Source organism: Babylonia areolata, chromosome 13 (assembly GCF_041734735.1).
Source record: "Babylonia areolata isolate BAREFJ2019XMU chromosome 13, ASM4173473v1, whole genome shotgun sequence".
Lineage (NCBI taxonomy): Eukaryota > Metazoa > Mollusca > Gastropoda > Neogastropoda > Buccinidae > Babylonia > Babylonia areolata.
In genome coordinates, this window is record NC_134888.1 from 34,092,027 (window position 1) to 34,111,692 (window position 19,666).

Here is a 19,666-nt window from a genome sequence, read left to right on the forward strand (position 1 = left end):
TGTTTGTAGTGTTGAAAGTCAGGTAAGTGTTCTTGAACCGCGTAACTGGCATTGATTGTACTGCTGATATACAAAACCGGTTTATTTTTCCATAAGTTTTTGCACATCTCGAAGGCAAAGTACGACTTTCCAGTTCCGGGAAAAAAATTATCACCCCACCCAAACTCAAATGAATTGTGGGCTTATGCACACACACACGCACACACACACGCACACACACACACACACACACACACGGAGCACTTATTCTTATATTGATAAACAAAACATACCTGTTGTAAAAGCCGGTCCTCTCCACAGAGTTGTTCCACATAAACAATGCAGCATCTCTCTCCATCGCCCTGGCTGAAGCATGGTGGTTGTGCTGGCACTCTGCTTCATGCTCATCCATCGTCTTGTTCCAATGAGCCTCTTACCTGTGTTCATTTAATCTCGATTTGCGCATATGGCAATATGTGGACAAAACATTCCGCCAGTCTATCACAAATATGGATGACAATGGCTCTGAACCTGTCCTGTTTCAGCAGTATGGAGGCAAATCCAGTCTTCATAACTGGATTAGTGGACCAGTAGTCCACTATCCTCAGCTTCTTTACTATCCCCATGTGGATGAGGATATAGCCAGAAATTTTCTAATTTCATCCAATGTCACAGACTTCCAGGTGCTGAATCTTGACCGTGGGGAAAGCTGTGCTCTTTGCTGTAGCTGCTAGATGTTATTTGCAGCATAATGGTTTCTCTGTTTTCATGTGTTCCAATATACTTTTATCAATGAAGAGACTGTAGAAATCAGTTGGTTTGCAGTCCTCCCAAGGTGGCAATTTGAGGCAGCCTTGAAATCCTGGTGTCAAACAGAAGGGTGGTTACAATTGAAATTTTGCCAGATTTCTACTCCAGTCATACACACATATTAACCCTTACACTGGTGTTATTCTAACACATATTACAGTGCCCACTGGTGAATTAACAGAGAGAAAAATTAAAAAAACACGGTTGTGTTGTAAATTGTGTGATGTCTGCTTTCTGAGTGGTTTTTGAATGACACATGTTGAATGAAAGTTGTAGAGAATAGAACAAAGAATCACAAACACACAAAAAAAGATGGTTAGTAGTAAATTATAATTGACTTACCTGTAACAAATGGGGAATTACAGGTACATTTTCCTCTGAACAGCGGTAAAGTGATGAAAAGGTAATCCAAAGCCACCAAAAACACAATAACAGGAAGATATCCACTCACTTCAAGATGCCAGTGTCTCACAAAGCAAGAAACACAATCACAAGTGTCCTACACTGAGGCTAATGATGTCAGTTCACAGGTAAAAAAAACAGGTAATCTAGGTGAAAACGGGCGTTCAGCCTCGCATCAGAAAACTTACACATTTTCAAATAACAGATGACAAACTACTCATTCATCTAGAAGCACAAAAAACAGGAAGAAAGCTAGGTATGTACAGAAATGCCCAAAGGGGCAGGGAGAAGGCACACACATCAGCTAGTTGTCACCAGCGCCGTCAAGCTGATCAGCTGCTGCTGCTTCCTCTTGACGCCTCAGCACTCTGTGGTAGTCCACTCTGCTGTGGTAGATGTCAAAGCAGTGGGGAACACACAGGGTGACATGGCACTGCTCACACTGGTAGCCAGACTGCTTCCTCTTGAAGCCATCCCTGTTCTTTTTAGTGGGGTTGCAGGCCACACAGTCACGCTGAGGTCGTTGTCGCTTGGCCCCTGCTTTGGCCACATTGTAGATGGCCCGGTGGGTTCCTGTCAGGCGCCTGGGTGGATTCAGGGACTTCCTCCCCTTGGGTGCAGGCTTTGGGGCTTGTGGGGCAGTGGTGATGAGTTGCCTTACCAGGAGCTTTCTGAACTGATGGTGAGTCAGGGACACCTGGGCGAACTTGCGGTGGAGGTAGTATGCGTTGCACATGGCCACGGTGAAGAGGTAGAAGTGCAGCTTCCTCCACCACTTCAGCGTCTTCCTCAGCACTGAGTAGCTTTTAATGACCTGGTCAGAGGTGTCCACCCCTCCCATGTTCTTGATGTAGTCAACAATGGCAAGGGGCTTCCACACTGCCTGGCCGTTCTCGTCGACCTTGTCCAGCTTTATTTCGTGAGGCACATGGATGGAGGACAGCATGTGGACGTCCCGCTTGTCATGGTACTTCAAGGCAAGGAGATGACCATTCTGCCTGAAGATGGACTGGCCCTGAGTCAGCTTGATGGTGTTAGCTGCTGGCTTCTGCTTCTTGAAGGCCTCTGGCATGGCGTACCTGATGGGTCGCACTGTACCAGAGGCGTAGGTGTTGAACAGGTACAGATGTTCGAAGAGTTCTGGACTGGTATAATAATTGTCCATGTAAACTCTGTGTCCATGGTCTAGGAGACCCCCACAAGCCAGAAGACCCAGGACAACTCGTGTGGTCACACTCAGATCCTCTTCCAAACCCAGTGCCTCAGTGAGATCTGTGGTGGGCGTAGACCCTTGATAGACGTCCAAGGCCAGGACATAGCCGCTCTTTGCTTCACAGGCTTCGTAAAGTTTGATGCCAAACTTGTCTGGTTTGGCAGGGTTGTACACCTTGAAGCGTAGCCTGCCTTTCCAGGGGCAAGTGGCCTCATCAAAACTGATGTCCCGCTCAGGAGTGTAGACATCAACAAACTTGGTTCTCAGGCTCCTGAAAAATGGCCGGATCTTATAGAGGGGATCAGAACCATCATCCTGCGTGTTGTCCACAAGGTGGTAGTGACTGAGGATGGCCTGGAACCTGACAAGGGCCATGTTTTGGGGGAAGAAGGGAGTGAAGGTGATGTCATCCTGGTCCCAGTAGTCTTCAATGGAAGGCTTGATGACCAGGCCTGTGGTGATGATGAGTGACAGGAACACCTTCATCTCGTCCAGCGTCACAGGGGACCAGCGGTGAAGTCTGAAAAATACACACCACAAACACCCATAAATGCTCTGCTTCACACACACACACACACACACACAAACACACACACTGTGGTAATATCATGCATTCATCTCCACCACACATATAAACAAACACATGTCACGCCCACCCACTGACACCCCTCAGTCTCACTAAACACTCTGTCGTACATAAACTGAAACTGATTTCATCTGAAATAATGTATTCTAGAGAAGAAAAGAAAAAATAAGAAGCAGAAACAGAAAGCAAGATTGGAGAAGAAGAAGAGAGCAATCTGAAAACAGCAAATGAAAAAAAAAAACGTACCTGGAGTGTGGCTTCAAGTTGGCAGCAGCAATCTTCTGTTCAGCATACAGATTTGTTTGCTCATCCTGCATGTTCATGTGTTCATCGTCGATGAAGAGATTGAAGAAGTCAAGTGGCTGAGGGTCTGCAGGAAAATCTTCGTGAACAAAGTATTTCGACGATCGAACGGCATGTTGATTGTGTCATCTTCACCTCCCTCCCCACTCCAGCCCAATTCATCATCTTCTTTGAAGTTGCGGTTGTTTGGGGCCTGATGAATCTGCCTTAGGTCGCCAACATGCATCAATGCTTGTAGATCGATGTCTTCATGATCTTCTCCAACTTCTACGTTTTCATCGGCAAAAAAATCGTCAATGAAGTCGGCAAACACGTTTCGATCGCGTGGGGCATTCCTTGCTTCAGCCATTTTGCACAACAAGTGGCGCTTCGCCCAGTCGTGTGTATTATCGTCACTCTTTCAACTAAAACTTGCTTGAAAACTCGCAAATCCAGGTTCAGGGGCCCCACTAATGTGTATGCAAATGATTCATAGAGCTAAATGCCTGTTTTCGTATCCAAGAACAGTAAGCAAACCGCTCAAAGAGACCTACCCGTCAGCACGACTTATGTCGCGACTACCAGCCAATAGTATATCGAAAGTAGCGCGACTTATGTCGCGACAACCAGCGTAAGGGTTAATCTGGATCTCCATGATCATCAAACAGATTGGTTGAGTGATTTCAGATGCGGCTTAGTGTTGGGAATAAGACAACTTGTTTCCAAACAGAACATTATTGGTTTGATCCCGCTAGCATACCTGTTTTGTTTTGTTTTTGTTTTTGTTTGTTTGTTGCTTTTTTCCAAAGATTATTGATATTTAACACAGGACCATGGCGATCTTAACTACAGGCCTACTCAACGCGCGACTGGGGGCTTGGACTGGGGGCTGACTGGGTACAAGCTACTGAACATCAATTGCAGCTGTTTTTCATGTCCATATCCAAAGAAAGTTCATTGTTTTGGTTTATACACTTGCAGAATGCATCTTTTTGGTAGTTTGATGCATTTTGATATATATATTTTTTTAAAGTTTATTTCCATGTTTTCGTTTGAATTGGATTCTGTTTGCCAATGTAAGGTGTAGCAAGTTGCTTACATGTTCAGGTTGATATTTTTGTAATCTTGGCAATTGGCATGTTCAAACCATGCATGATTTCCATAATTTATGGCCAAATTAACTGTAAATGTGCTACCCCCCCCCCCCCCCCCCCCACCGATACAAACCGACCCTCATTTTAAGTTCATGCGGCAATGTCACAGTATTAATTAATCCATTCATAAAAGGACAAAGGAACAAACACAGAAACAAAAAGAACAGTTCAAATACAGACAGGTACAAACAGCAGTCAACACTAACCTGGTATACTCGAATGATTATCACTATGATGTCTCGGAGAGTTTCAGTCTCTTGAGGGCAGGTTCCTTCGTCGAACGGGGTGTGGCATCTCTGCAGTAGTTTTTGATGAGGATGTTGGCTACTATCCTAGCATGTCTCTCCTTCATGTGAAACTCGTACATGTCAGACAGGGCCAGGGCTATCCTCATGAATGAATGACGGCACACAGAGTTCTTGACCACATTGAAGATGATGAAACTAAAAATTGTCCATTGACAGGCCCTGTCAGACGGCACCTTTAGACCTCCTCTGTCAAGTGATTTTGTGTACTGGCCATATTTATCAAAGTAAAAAGATGTTTGTCCCTCTTCATAGTCAGTGTCTTTTCTTGTGACATAGCCAGCGATGTATACAAGCACTGACTTGTTCTCGTCAGAGACCAAGTCCTCTAGCGTCTCAATGTCATCTACCGCCTGGCATGCCTTCTCATCTTGTTCAAGATTGAACACACAGTCAGGGCAAGAGTGCCCTGGCTCCTCCACCTCAAGGGCTGCCTCCGCTTCAAGGGAGAGAAGGAGCCTGGACCTGTTGATGTTGGTCTTCTCTATGATTTGCTGGACGTTGATAAAGTATGTCCCCCCTGACCCCTGGCGCAGCTTGCTAAATTCTTTCTCCAAGGGATCAGTGGAGAACTGTCCAAATAGAATGTAGTCGTGGGCAGGAGAGAGAAGGAGTTGTCTACACAGGCTGACTAGTCCATTGCAAGTGTGATGCACTGCTCTCGCGGTGTCCCGTGTCAGCTGTTTCTGTCGCTTCCCCTGCTTGCCAGACATCTCTAGGGCCATCTCTCCAAATTGAAGCACAGTATTAAGTCTCTCATCGTTAGGGTTGCTGATGGCAGCCTGCAGTGGATCTCTCCGCCGATCATCCATGAACTCGGACTTAACGTTGACAATTTTCCACCACGTCAGCACCTTAAGTATGAAGGCCGCAGTGTCCTTCACCTCATCAGTCTGTTCCAGTCTAGGGTGGTTCAGCAGGGCTTGGTGGGTCTTTTCGCTGAAAACCTTCAGACAGGTAGACACCTTCTGCCTCTCGATGGGTTTTGGTGAGACAGCCACTTCGTCCAAGTCTGACATCTTCACCAACGAGTCACACTCGAGCTTGTAAAGGTTGACAAGGTGTCTCCACTTTGCTGTCCTCTGCACACCATTGTCTTCAAAAGTCAGCTCTCCTGTAGCCTCAGTGAGCCAGTTATTACGGAGATTCTTCAGCAGATGGACGTAATCATACAGCAAAAAGACACCTCCTGCAGTTTCCCAAGGCCTGTGGGGGTCACCAGCAAGCATCTTGAACAGGGCTTGATTGTTCCTATTCCCGTCACAGATGACTGCCTTTACATTTCCACCAGCACAGTTGATGGCCTCCAGACACAGCTGAACCTGGTCGTGCAGAAACTGCGAGTTCAATTTTGATACTGGCAAGATCTTTGACAAGAACTTTGGGCCGCCAAACATACACGAAACCATCATGCCCAGCACAGTCTTTGCAAGACACTGAGGGTTGTCCACACTGCGGCCAAACACTCGCCCACCATGGTATAGCATGGACTTCTTTACATACACCTCATCCTGCAAAAGAACACACATTTTCTGTCTGTCTTGTAGATTGGCGAATACTGCACTGGAGAATGTTGTCTCATCTAATCTTGCCACTTTGGAAGTTATCCGAGTCAATGTCTGCACAGATGGGAGTTGCAGATCATGGCGCAGGGTCTCGTACAAACACCGTGATGTGGCAAAATAGGTGAATGCTCGGATGATGACAGCAGGTGTGTACATTGGCTTCCCTACTTGCTGTGATCCCATGGCCTGCATCTGCTGTTGGATGATCACTTTCTTGTGGTCCATTTCTAGACAGTTCAAAAATCTGATACTTTCCTCTAGTGCTGACCAAGTCTTCAGTGCGGTGATTCTGTTCTTAGACAGGGTTGTAACAGTACACTTCACACCCAAGTGGAAAGTCTCAAAGCTCTGGTCTTGTGCAATTCTGGTTAAAAATAAATAAATATATATAATATTAATAAATATTTCTTCTTGTAAGGCGCTGTTCTCCTCAGTGAGGACTCACGGCGCTCACATTCACACACACACACACACACACACACACACACACACACACCATACATTCACACACACACACACATACATTCACACACACACACACACACAGAGTGACATACACACACCACATACATTCACACACACACAAACACACCACATACATACACACACACACACAAATACACATGCACCTAAGCTCCTTGCACACACCACATACATTCACACACACACACACACACACACACACACTGACACACACACACATGCAATATGTGACAACTATCCGAAGGCTACATGAATACTTTGGTAAAAAGGTGAGTTTTTAGAGTGGATTTAATCTATGTGAGTTATTATTGTTGGGTTTTTTTTTGGTTTTTTTTATCAGTGGGGAGTGAATTCAAATTTGGGGGCTTGAAAACTGAAGACTCTCTCACCTTGTTACAAATAGAGGAATCCCATTCACAAATTTCCTGGCTTGAATATGAAGCACAGTCTCGTCCATGTATGAAATCACAGGTGCAGGCAAATCCGGCTCGCCGGACAACAACTTCTGTTTCAATTCTTCGAAAGTCACACTGTCTTTCAAGTTGAATGCCTCTTGCTGATCCTCTACCCTGTTCCTCACGGAACTTGAGGAACGTGTTGTTGAGCGAGGAGGGGGTGGTGGGGTAGGCACTTGACTTGATGGAACGTTAGGCCACACAGAGGGTGGAAATTTCGGTCGCAACTTTCCATTCTTTGAGACAGTTTCGAAGCCGGGGGGCCAGTGAAGTGCACAGATCACAGTATTCTTCGTCAGTACGAACTTGTCGTTTGGAATTCTTTTAATCCACGAGTCTTTGTCGCTTTCATTCGATGGAAATCGATAAACAGAAACTTTCTCCTTCTCGTCACAACCTTTTGCAAGATCGTAGTTCGTTTTGCAGCCGAATACACAACATTTCTTGCCCATTTTCACAATCAAACAAGATGTAAACATGAGCCATTCAAATGAAAGGAAGTTGTTTGGAAAGACGGTTCACCACAACACACCGAACAAAACATGGAGCTAACTCGTCAAATACAACTAATATAAGTAATTTAATTAATGAAAGATAATTTTTATTAATACTATGAAGGGTATAATAGTGAAAAAAATGATAATCAAGTGGTTTTATGCGGACTGACGCGTTGCGTTACATTTTCCTTTGTTTTGCGGTAAATTGAATCATTTCCCAGCGCTCGCGAGCGCACGGCTGACTGCGCTGGCTGTTCAGCCCCCAGTCCAAGCCCCCAGTCGCGCGCTGAGTAGGCCTGTAGTTGAGTACGCTGTGCACAGGACCCAATTTAATGATTTTTTTTCTTTTTTTTTTTTCCTCATGATTCCTTTACTGGATACACCACATGTCACAAGTGAGTGCTGAAGCCCTTGCCTCTCTCGTACTTTGTGGGTGTTTAGTTTCAGTGTACATGCCCACAGCACTCGAATCTCTCTATGTTGGTATCATACACTGGTGGGTCTGCCTTTGTGAGTAGAAAATGACTTGCTGTCCCCATCACCTAAAAATATTGTATACTTTAGGCCATATAATGTCTTTGAACGACGGAAAATAGTTTCTGTCCCGGCCGGTTCCATTGCCCCCGCAGACCCTGTGTGGTTTTTGTCACACTCACCTTTCCTCTCAAGAATTTCTCTCCAGGTCTGAAAATCTACATCTGTCTTCTTCTTCCTATTCTTGGCACATGAGTCACAGTGGTTAGATAAAGTCTCAGTATCAAGAACTTTTGACTGTTTGCCATGTACAGAAAGCACCGTCACTACCCCATTCTTACTCTGAAAGCCCCAGCGTTGATACGTACCATCACATGATACTGTAATGTTGTTTCGCAGACCTGAAGTAAGGGCTGAAAAAGTCTTGCCAGTCACAGACCGGGACTTTCTCTTCCCCAGTCTCTGACCCAACTATCTGAGCATGATTGATGCCCTTGGTGGTGCTGGTATTGATGACATGGCACAGGTCAGTCAGGCAGTGGACTTCACACCTTTTGAAACGGCGCTTCAGTAAACCAGAACACCAGTCTGGGGCAAATTTGGTTTGGACTATGGCATAAAGTTAATGGTGATGGTTTGAAGACCCTGCATCACTCTCCAAGCCAGGTACCACAGTTTGTACATTTTTTTTTTTTTTAATTCTGACAGCTGCAGTTGTCACAATGCAGGCCCACCTCCAACTCCCCATGGCCAAAATTCTCAAAAAAATGGTGCAACAAAGAAATAACCATGTTCAGTCCCTTGCTATTTGACATTCCCTCGTCTATGGGATAGTTCATTTGCTGTGGGAGCCCCTCACAACACACACCAAAGACGCCACACTTCGTGGGCACCAAAACGTAGGTGGGGTGGGCTGTAGAGGGCTGCCGTGGAGGTGAACCTGCTGAGCAAAATCAAAACTGTTATGAATTTTCCTGACCAACTATGTGGCAGATGAAGGCCCAGCTGACAGATGTTTGCAGTAAATGTGGCAGCTTCCTCGTTTTCTTGCCCAGGACTGTTTTGCAAGTTGTTGTCCAGGTCTCTCGAAGGCTGTGCCAATGTTCTTCTGTTGAGTCCTCTGGGAGTTGGGAAAGCACACTGAACTTGTTCCTCAATTCAATCTTGAACTCTTCTGCTTTGAGTTTCTCCTTCAAGCTGTGCATGTTGTACTTGTGCGATGGTCTTGCAGCCTGGTCGTTGTAGCCCTTCAGCTTGGTTTTGAGTGCTGCCACAACCAGGTGGTGATGCGATGCTGCGTCTGCGCCGCGCTTTACCCTGACGTCGTGCAGGCTTCGTCTCCACTTACGACCGATGGTGATGTCGGATTCTTTCATTGTTCTGTTTGCACTGCCAGCACAGATCTGTCAAGGGTTTTCCCCCCACAATGTAGGGAAGGTGCTGCTCCCATATCTTGAAGGAGGAGGACTTCCCCGCTGTCACCAAGTTGCCATCTGAAAGCATACAGTGCAAAACATCAAAAATGATTTCTGAAAAGAGAACAGGACTTCTCAAAATTGTTGTTGACAGGTATATAATCACCCCTCTTCTCTCTTACCTAACACACACACACACACACACACACACACACACACACACACATACTCACACATCACAGTCGTACACACAAACACAGTAGTTCGTACATAACTGTAATACTGGCATGTGTGCTAATATACATAAACCATTTACAACACACTGCAGGCACATAAAAGAAATGTTTACATAGACATTGAACATTGAATTAGAGCTTCATATGGTGTAACTTGCTTATTTATTGTCTTTTTTTTCATTCTTTTTTTTTTATAATTTTTTTTTATAGATGTTGATGTACATACCCGATGATACGTCAGTGTTCCGGCAGTGTCCTCGATCGGTGTTCTACCAAAATTTGATTTGATAATGGAGCAGACAATGTCACAGACACCTGGCAGTGCCTGGCCATTGTCCTGAGGTACTGCTTTGCACCATCAGTGTCCTCCTCCTGTCACATTCAGGGTACAGTGTGAAGTCTGCTGACAGCTAATGTGGCAACAGCCTTGAGATGGCCTTAGTGGTTTGTGAGGCTCTAAGCTCTATAATTTGATTTAATTTGATTTTTGTCTGCTTTGATTTGATTTGATAATGTAGCAGGCAACACAGTAACATTGCGGTGCCTCGCCACTGTCCTGCTGTCATGCTGTAAACCATTACTTTTACAGTGTCCTGTCACATTTGTCTGCTTTGATTTGATTTGATTTGATAATGGAGCAGACAACACAGTAACATTTGGAACGTTTGAAGTGGTGACTCGTTTTAATTGTTTGTTTTTTACTCTTGTAGTAGTTATTAACTTGCCGATAGCCTTGAGATGGCCTTAGTGGTCGGCAAGGCTCTGAGCACCATAATTTCATTTCATTTCAACACAGTAACATTGCGGTGCCTCGCCACTGTCCTGCTGTAATGCTGTAATCCATTACTTTTTTCCCTCTTCTGTCACATTTGTCTGCTTTGCTTTGATTTGATTTGATAATGGAGCAGACAACACAGTAACATTGCGGTGCCTCGCCACTGTCCTGCTGTCATGCTGTATACCATTACTTTTACAGTGTCCTTCTTCTTTCACATTGTCTGCTTTGATTTGATTTGATAATGGAGCAGACAACACAGTAACATTCCGGTGCCTTGCCACTGTCCTGTTGTCATGCTGTACACCATTACTTTTACAGTGTTCATCTTCTGTCACAAATGTGGAAAAGTGTGATGTCTGCTGACATTGGAGCAGAGAAGGTCAGTCACATCTGTTCCATGGTTTATGCTCCCTCATCTTGACAGGGGCCAGCACCCGTTTTGCCTTTTTTTTCTGGAAATACATTGTTGCGGCAATGCATATTTCCTTCATTACTTACTGGTCTTAACAACTGACAAGCATTCAGCCCTGAAATGGCCTATCTGTGGTTAGTTGGGTGTGAGCAACATGATTTGATTTGTCCAAAGCTGAACATGTCATCACTGCTAAGGGTGTTGCCACACTCAGACTGACAGCTGTGACAGTTAACAGTCCTCCAGCTTGTCATACAATTGCCTTTGGGTGAAAAGTCTTGTGGTGCATTCTTGTGTTGTAATGAACCCGTATGTAATATTTTTTCATCTACATTTACTCCATGCAACAGGTATTATGATCGCAGTTCTTATGATTACTGCCAAGGGTGGTATCACGTTGACATTGGCAGCACATTTCAGCTGGTGTTGAGCCCTGAAATGGCTCCTGTGTGGTCAGCTGGGCGGTGAACAGCATGATGTGTATGTGACGATGGTGAGCATGCTGTGAAGATGACCTCACACGGTGGGGTGTGGGGTCAGTGAGAGAGGTCAGGGGCTGACCAGGACTGGTGTGTTGTCCTGGTTGCAGGAAGTACGAGGAAGCCTTGGAGTACCACCGTCAGGCGGAGCTGCTGTGCCCCCAGAACCCCTCCACCTATTCAGCCATTGCCTACATCCACGCCCTCACTGGCAACAACACGCTGGCTGTTGACTTCTTTCACAAGGTGGGTTGAATTACACAGGGCGTGATTACTGACACTTGCTAGTGCGGACACTGACCAACAGGGGTTGTCTTGCTGTTGTGGAGAATTTGATGTGACGGACAATGCTCCTGCTGTCTTTCTTCTGTCTCCTTTTAAACATCCTCTTTCAGTATTTAGGCTAATTAATTTTCACATGGTGGGTTCTGGAGGTTTGCTGATGATTCTCCGTCTGTTGCAAATAGAAGTTAACAATTGGTCCGAGTCTTGTAAACTTACAGACTATGTAATAAACCATCTGTTATCCTGTCCCATCTTCTTTTTTAACTTTTTCCGTTGGCTTGGCATGTGTTTGTCTTCCATGGGTTGTGTATTTCACGCTTGTTATAGTTGATATATTGATGACCTTAACCCAACATTACATTATTCAGTCGGGTGGGTAATGGAAATAGAAGATGACTAGCATGCACATCCCTGAAAATTGAGTCTGGCTGCCTATGTGGTGGGAGAGGAAAAAAAAAAGTTTGTTCATCTAAAAACCTGCTCATTCATATGCACAAGCGAACGCTGAAGTTGCATTGCAGAAACACTGAAGTTAGAAGGAGATTAATTTATTTGCTGAGAGCGAGGAATGGCAAGTAGATTTGATAGAGCGAGATGGCAGTGAGGTGGGGCAGTGTGGTGTGTTCGTGAGGGATACTGTTCGTGTTTACGTCAGTTTGTTGATGAGGGATACTGTTCGTGTTTACGTCAGTTTGTTGATGAGGGATACTGTTCGTGTTTACGTCAGTTTGTTGATGAGGGATACTGTTAGTGTTTACATCGGTGAGGTGTTTTGACAATGGATGCTGGATACTGTTTGTTCACGTTAGTGTGTTGATGAGGGATACTGTTCATGTTTTCGTCAGTTTGTTGATGAGGGATACTGTTCGTGTTTACGTCAGTTTGTTGATGAGGGATACTGTTAGTGTTTACATCGGTGAGGTGTTTTGACAATGGATGCTGGATACTGTTTGTTCACGTCAGTGTGTTGATGAGGGATACTGTTCGTGTTTACGTCAGTTTGTTGATGAGGGATACTGTTAGTGTTTACATCGGTGAGGTGTTTTGACAATGGATGCTGGATACTGTTTGTTCACGTCAGTGTGTTGATGAGGGATACTGTTCGTGTTTACGTCAGTTTGTTGATGAGGGATACTGTTAGTGTTTACATCGGTGAGGTGTTTTGACAATGGATGCTGGATACTGTTTGTTCACGTCAGTGTGTTAATGAGGGATACTGTTCGTGTTTACGTCAGTTTGTTGATGATGGATACTGTTAGTGTTTACATCGGTGAGGTGTTTTGACAATGGATGCTGGATACTGTTCGTGTTCACGTCAGTGTGTTGATGAGGGATACTGTTCGTGTTTACGTCAGTGTGTTGATGAGGGATACTGTTCGTGTTTACGTCAGTTTGTTGATGAGGGATACTGTTAGTGTTTACATCGGTGAGGTGTTTGACAATGGATGCTGGATACTGTTTGTTCACGTTAGTGTGTTGATGAGGGATGCTGTATGTTGTTGACAGGCGCTGGGTCTGCGTCGTGACGATGCCTTCTCCACCACCATGCTGAGCAATGTGATGGAGGCCCTGATGAACGAGGTTTCCCCTGTCGGTCAGTGCTCACATCGCACCCACACAGTGCTCACACAATGCTCACTATAACATCCCCGCATTCCCTCACTGCTCACACCGCACCCACACAGTGCTCACACAATGCTCACTATAACACCCCCCCATTCCCTCACTGCTCACACCGCACCCACACAGTGCTCACACAATGCTCACTATAACACCCCCCCATTCCCTTACTGCTCACACCGCACTCACACAATGCTCACTATAACACCCCCCCATTCCCTCACTGCTCACACCGCACCCACACAGTGCTCACACAATGCTCACTATAACACCCCCCCCCCCATTCCCTCACTGCTCACACAGTGCTCACACAGTGCTCACTATAACACCCTCCCACCCACCCCACTGCTCACACCACACCCACACAGTGCTCACACAATGCTCACACCAACACCCCCCACTGCTCACACAATGCTCACACCAACACACACACACACACACACACACCACCCCCACTGTTCACACGAGAGCCACACAGTGCTCACACCAACACCCCCCACTGCTCACACAATGCTCACACCACACCCACACAGTGCTCACACAATGCTCACACCAACACCCCCCACTGCTCACACAATGCTCACACCAACACACACACACACACACACACACACACACACACACACACCCCACCCCCACTGTTCACACGACAGCCACACAGTGCTCACACCACACCCACTTCTCACACCACACCCACTTCTCACACCACACACTGTGCTCACACCCACAGTGCTCACACCACACCCCCACACTGTGCTCACACCACACTGGCTGATTCACACACCACATCAGACGTTTGGGGTTTAGTGGGTTTTTTTCTTTCATTTTTTTCTTCCTCTTTTTTTTAACATCATTTTATTATCAGACTTTCAACATTGGTTTGTGTTCTCTTCAGCTGGTTTTAAAAACTGACGGGTATTCAGCCCTGAAATAGTCCCTTTGTGGTTGGCTGGTGTGTAAGATGCATGATGTGTTCTGTGTGTTGGCAGTGGATGTTGTGTGTGTTGTCGGTGGGTGATGTGATGTGAATGTTGTGTATGTTGTCAGTAGGTGATGTGGATGTTTTGTCAGTGGGTGATGTGATGTGGATGTTGTGTGTGTTGTCAGTAGGTGATGTGGATGTTTTGTCAGTGGGTGATGTGATGTGGATGTTGTGTGTGTTGTCAGTGGGTGATGTGGATGGTGTTGTCAGTGGGTGATGTGGATGGTGATGTCAGTGGGTGATGTGGATGTTTTGTCAGTGGGTGATGTGATGTGGATGTTGTGTGTGTTGTCAGTGGGTGATGTGGATGGTGTTGTCAGTGGGTGATGTGGATGGTGATGTCAGTGGGTGATGTGGATGTGTGTGTTGTCAGTGGGTGATGTGGATGGTGTTGTCAGTGGGTGATGTGGATGGTGTTGTCAGTGGGTGATGTGGATGTGTGTGTTGTCAGTGGGTGATGTGGATGGTGTTGTCAGTGGGTGATGTGGATGTTATGTGTGTTGTCAGTGGGTGATGTGGATGTTATGTGTGTTGTCAGTGGGTGATGTGATTTTGATGTTGTGTGTGTTGTCAGTGGGTGATGTGGATGTTATGTGTGTTGTCAGTGGGTGATGTGGACAGCGAACCGTTCATCACCTCTGCCCGTCTCTCCTCCCGCCTGTCTTCCGCCCGTCCATCCATGTCGGCCAGTCTCCTGGACAACGATGACTCTAGCCTGGCACCGCCTAGTGCCCACACCTCCAGCATGATGGCCATAGAAGACGTGGACATGGATGATTGATGCTGCCCTGCAGTCTGTGGCTGCTGGTGACTCTGATGGGAGCCCCCTTGTCCTCTGCAGCTGTGGAATCTAGGGTGGATGGTCTCAGGGGGACTGGTTTTTTGGGTTTTTTTTTCCAAGAGACAGGTCTGAAGAGTTGTTGCAGTACTGAGGGCGGGTGGGATGGATGGGCAGGTGACTATGTTGAGCGCATTTTTTATGAGAAACGTGAGGGGAATCAGGAGTACTTTGAACTGTGTGGCTGCTGTTTGAAATTGGTATTTATACTCATATGGCTTCTGATATGCCGTGTTCATTTCTTTCCCCCTGTCCCATCAGTTATTGCGTTTAAACAAAAATTTAATCGAGGGTCCTGATCCAAGTTGTGGCTGAGGCACCATTTCAGAGGTGTTGACCGAATTCTGTCAGCCCACTCCCTTCACAGTTGCCTGGGCTGCAACTGGTGTAAGCAGCATGATTTCATTTTATATACATCAGCCAGAACACCAGATGGCTTTGGCAGTAAGCATCGTGGTTTGATTTTACCCTGGATCCCTTTACCCCAGTCACACCCGGGCTCATCCTGCTGTAGCGCCCAGTGCTGGTAGTCCACAGGGAACTGACAATTGTGTCACCATCAGGACACATTCCGGAGGGAACCCTGCGCTGCTGCTGTGTCACTTTGTCAGTGTTCAGCAGTGCCTGTACTGATTCAGCATACCCATTGACAAATCTTTGTGGGTGGCAGGGCAATAAGCAACCTGATGTGATTTGGCAAATCTGAACCTTTGGGGATGATCATTCAAAGCCCATGCCGTTTGTAACGTTAGCAGTCTTACTTTCACAAAGTGCTGCATAACGGGGGCGTCCCAGAAGATTTTCCCTGGTCATTTTTGATGAGTGAAGCAGGGAATGCCACTGATATGACAAAGGCATTGTAACACTTTTAGAAGTTCTGCAGGACAACTTTACGCAACATGGAATCAACAGCATTGCCTCTTATTGTAATGAGTCGTGTGTATTTTTCTGTTTGTTGGTATGTTTTTTTTTGTTTTTTTTTCAGGGGTTCATTTCTTTTATTCAGGGAAAAGTTTGCAAGGAGAGTGAAAAGAAAAGTATGAAAGTAGTTGTGTATGTGTGTACACAAAAAGCTGTAGTTTCTGGTCTTACGAGTGCAATGATTCTCATGCTAAAAATGCACATACATGTTTATTATGTTTAAAAAGGTTAAGTATATATATGTAATTAATATATTATGACATGTTCGTTGGTTGATGGTACTGCATGACAGAAAGAGGAATGGCTACAGGAGAGAAATGGCTGTTGGTTGATAGTTCTCCTATGTTCTTGTTTACCAGACAGGGAGCTCTGACTGTTGAGTGCAGTGAAGGTTATGGACAAGAGAGAGAGATTGTGTTCTGCCCTCTGTGTAAAAGTCACGGTGACACGTGGACAGATCGCTGTGTTAATCGGTGTGTTCTCTGTGGTTGACATGCATGCAATGAAAGCAGGACAAGGGTGAGACATGTCATTGGTGTGTCCAGTGTAGGACAGCTGTGTCTGAAGAATTGTGATGAAAACTCTTGGGAGAAAGATGCTGATGTGTGCTGCATAGTGGAGTCCTTTTTGGAAAAGTGCTGTGCAGTGATGTCACATGGCTGTGGCTGTGTGACCAGTGTGTAAGACGGATTCTTAATCGCATGACCTTCGTTTCTGACCAGGTGGCTGCTGATGGCTAGGTATGCCGTATGGTGTAATGTTAAATGGGGGGTACCATGGCAGAACTGTTCAGGCATAGTACTTCTCATCCATAGTTCACCAGTGATCAGAGTTCAAGGCCCTGTTTCTACATGGTATTATGTCCATGAAAAAGGCACTGCACTGATTTTCCTTGCTCCACTCAGAAGGGTGGGTCGAAAATATTCTGTAATTCGGGTCCAGAACCTGTATTTGAACCTGGGAACACTTGCTTCATAGTGGGATGCAGTGATTATGATTCAGCTGGAGAACCATGTGACGTCTCAGAAAGTTTTTTTAATTTCTTTATTTGCCATAGATTGTGTCTCCTTCCCACACAAGATGTATACCTGTCCTTAAGGAATTAAATGATTGGTGAAGTATTCAACACTTATTTTCACATGTCCATTACATCAGTGAATGTATTGAGTTACTCTTCACAGGAAAATGATAAATTTTTAAAGATAGGACTCAAAGACAAAGCAGGGAGAAGCTTTTAACTTATAGTTGTGTGTGTATGGTATGCTTATGGTTGGTTGTGTGTGTATGGTATGTTTATGGTTGTGTGTGTATGGTATGCTTATGGTTGGTTGTGTGTGTATGGTATGTTTATGGTTGTGTGTGTATGGTATGCTTATGGTTGTGTGTGGTATGCTTGTGGTTGTGTGTGTATGGTATGCTCTTTGCCTGAGTGAAAATGTTGATGTAGAACTTCCTGATTGAGGATGAGAACAGTGCTAATGATGAGTGCATGTGGTTTGAATAAAAGGTTTTTGACATGGAAACCACTTGTTTCGTCTTATTTCTGTGGTTGTTCTAATCATCTGTTACGTAGTGTCATTATGAATGGTTGTATAACCTGTTATCTTTTTCTGCAGGTTGCAGCAGAATGAGTATCTATGGTAGAGTTGATTGCAGAACGTATGGATGGAACACACACACACACACACACACACACACTGCAAAATACTAAAACATTGCATTTCCATGTTTTTAATAAAAAGCATGTAGACACAGTTTTCAACACAATGAAATTAACATTTTTGGTGTTTGCTTTTTGGCTCACTTGCACTACACATACACATGAGTTGATGTACAGTTTTCTGTTGATGTTTCAGTTTTCTGTGCGTTTGTGTGTCCATGGTAAATTTGAAAGTATTCATTTTCTCTGGAAATATTTTGTCAACACCAAGTTGGGCTTAAAAATATGATAAAATCAGTTCATTCCATGCATTCTGTTTATAAGGATGATGCACTTCAGGAAGCATACAAAAAATTACATGAAGCCAAAAATATGTCAGTCAGGTTACTGTTGAATTATAATTTATTGTTCACAAACCTTAGCGCTTTTATCTGACTTACTGACACTGATAAATAGCTTTTCTTTTTATTGTTTATTTCAAGCAGGAACTGCTTAGTTTGGAAGTTACATTGATGCATATATCTGACAGGTGCAGCAAAATTCTTCCCAGGACATCAGTATGAATGTACTATGGGAATTTATTATATATATATATTTTTAATGGATCTAACTCATCTGAAACATTTTAGTTTAGAATATGACTTGAGGCACAGAAAGACTTATTTTACATTCAGTGTAAAGATCTTACACTACCAACATTCGCCCAAGTGGTCTCTTGTCAGTAAAAGTAGTGCAACAGCTTCAACACATTCATATTTAGTGAGGAGACCACAACACACACACACACACACACGCGTGCAGACCGAGTCACAGAGAAGACCGCATGCACATGCGCGCGCACACGTGCGTGCACACTTGACCTCCAGCACATGCATACACACACATATGCACATTAAAGCTTAAGCACACAAAGTAAACAAACCAACAAAAAACAAAAACATAAAATGCTACTGAACTACATTGTGATGATTGTTATGAAAGACTTAAAAGAATCCATTTTGCTACAAAGAGTCTCCACACGATCTGGACTGTAATGATCAAAGCGTTTATCTTACGGATGAAACGAGAAACCAACATTCACTTGGTGCACGTAAAAGAACCAGCAGCAACAAAAAGGGTTGTAAACCCACGATTTCTCGCAGTCCCATGATTTCCCTCCGTTTGAGATAAATCATGGGATTTAATCGTGGTCATTCCATTTTTTCTCTCAATATTGCGAGTAAGGGGGGGAAGTTCCCCTTAATTTTATCAAAAACATTTCCTTTGTCATCGGGGTTTGAATCTTTAACCATTCAGTTCTGAATTATCCCTCTTCTAATCAAAAGGCACATAACAATGACCACAAAGCTGTAGACACCAACTGTCTCTTAAACGTGGAAATTCAGAGAGGAAATGAGTATTTATCAGACAGAGTGGCATGTCAACCACAGGTTATGCAGCTTTCTGACAACTGAAACAGTCAATGATAATGACATTGAGGGTCAAGGCCCAGGGGATCGCTCTGCTTGTTTTCCCTTCTTTTCACGGGAAATGCGAATGTGTGCTGCCTTTCAGTCTTTTGGAGGCACACGTATCAAGTACAATAGAGGCATGGAAATTTCTGCTTACGCGAAAATTATTGTCTGCCAAAAAACACATAGCAGTGTCCGCGGGAATAACACACACACACACACACACACACACACTCACACTCTCTCTCTCTCTCCCTAGAACTGATCTATTTAAGTCCAGTCTCTCTCAGGGGGTTCCTTATGGAATGAGATGTTAACATGTATTCTTCTTCTTCTTCCGCGTTCGTCTTCTTCTTCCGCGTTCGTGGGCTGCAACTCCCGCGT

General features: G+C 44.7%; 2 protein-coding genes across 3 annotated transcripts in view; one reads left to right on the forward strand and one right to left on the reverse strand.

The window, feature by feature from the left end:
* Positions 1-17,694, forward strand: part of LOC143289225 (cell division cycle protein 16 homolog) — a 65,598-nt gene extending 47,904 nt beyond the window's left edge. For both annotated transcript variants that reach the window (XM_076598187.1, XM_076598186.1), the window contains exons 15-17: positions 11,636-11,771; positions 13,317-13,404; positions 15,018-17,694. In XM_076598187.1, coding sequence (XP_076454302.1) covers positions 11,636-11,771; positions 13,317-13,404; positions 15,018-15,193 — 400 coding nt within the window. In that variant the 3' untranslated portion in view covers positions 15,194-17,694. The remainder of the gene's footprint in view (positions 1-11,635; positions 11,772-13,316; positions 13,405-15,017) is intronic.
* LOC143288911 (uncharacterized) lies at positions 4,471-7,965 on the reverse strand. Its single transcript, XM_076597580.1, has 2 exons — positions 7,169-7,965; positions 4,471-6,660 (listed from the first exon to the last, which is right to left on the reverse strand). The coding sequence occupies exons 1-2, from the start codon at positions 7,711-7,713 to the stop codon at positions 4,656-4,658; spliced, it is 2,550 nt and encodes an 849-aa protein (XP_076453695.1). The 5' UTR covers positions 7,714-7,965; the 3' UTR covers positions 4,471-4,655.
* Positions 17,695-19,666: the final 1,972 nt, after the last annotated feature.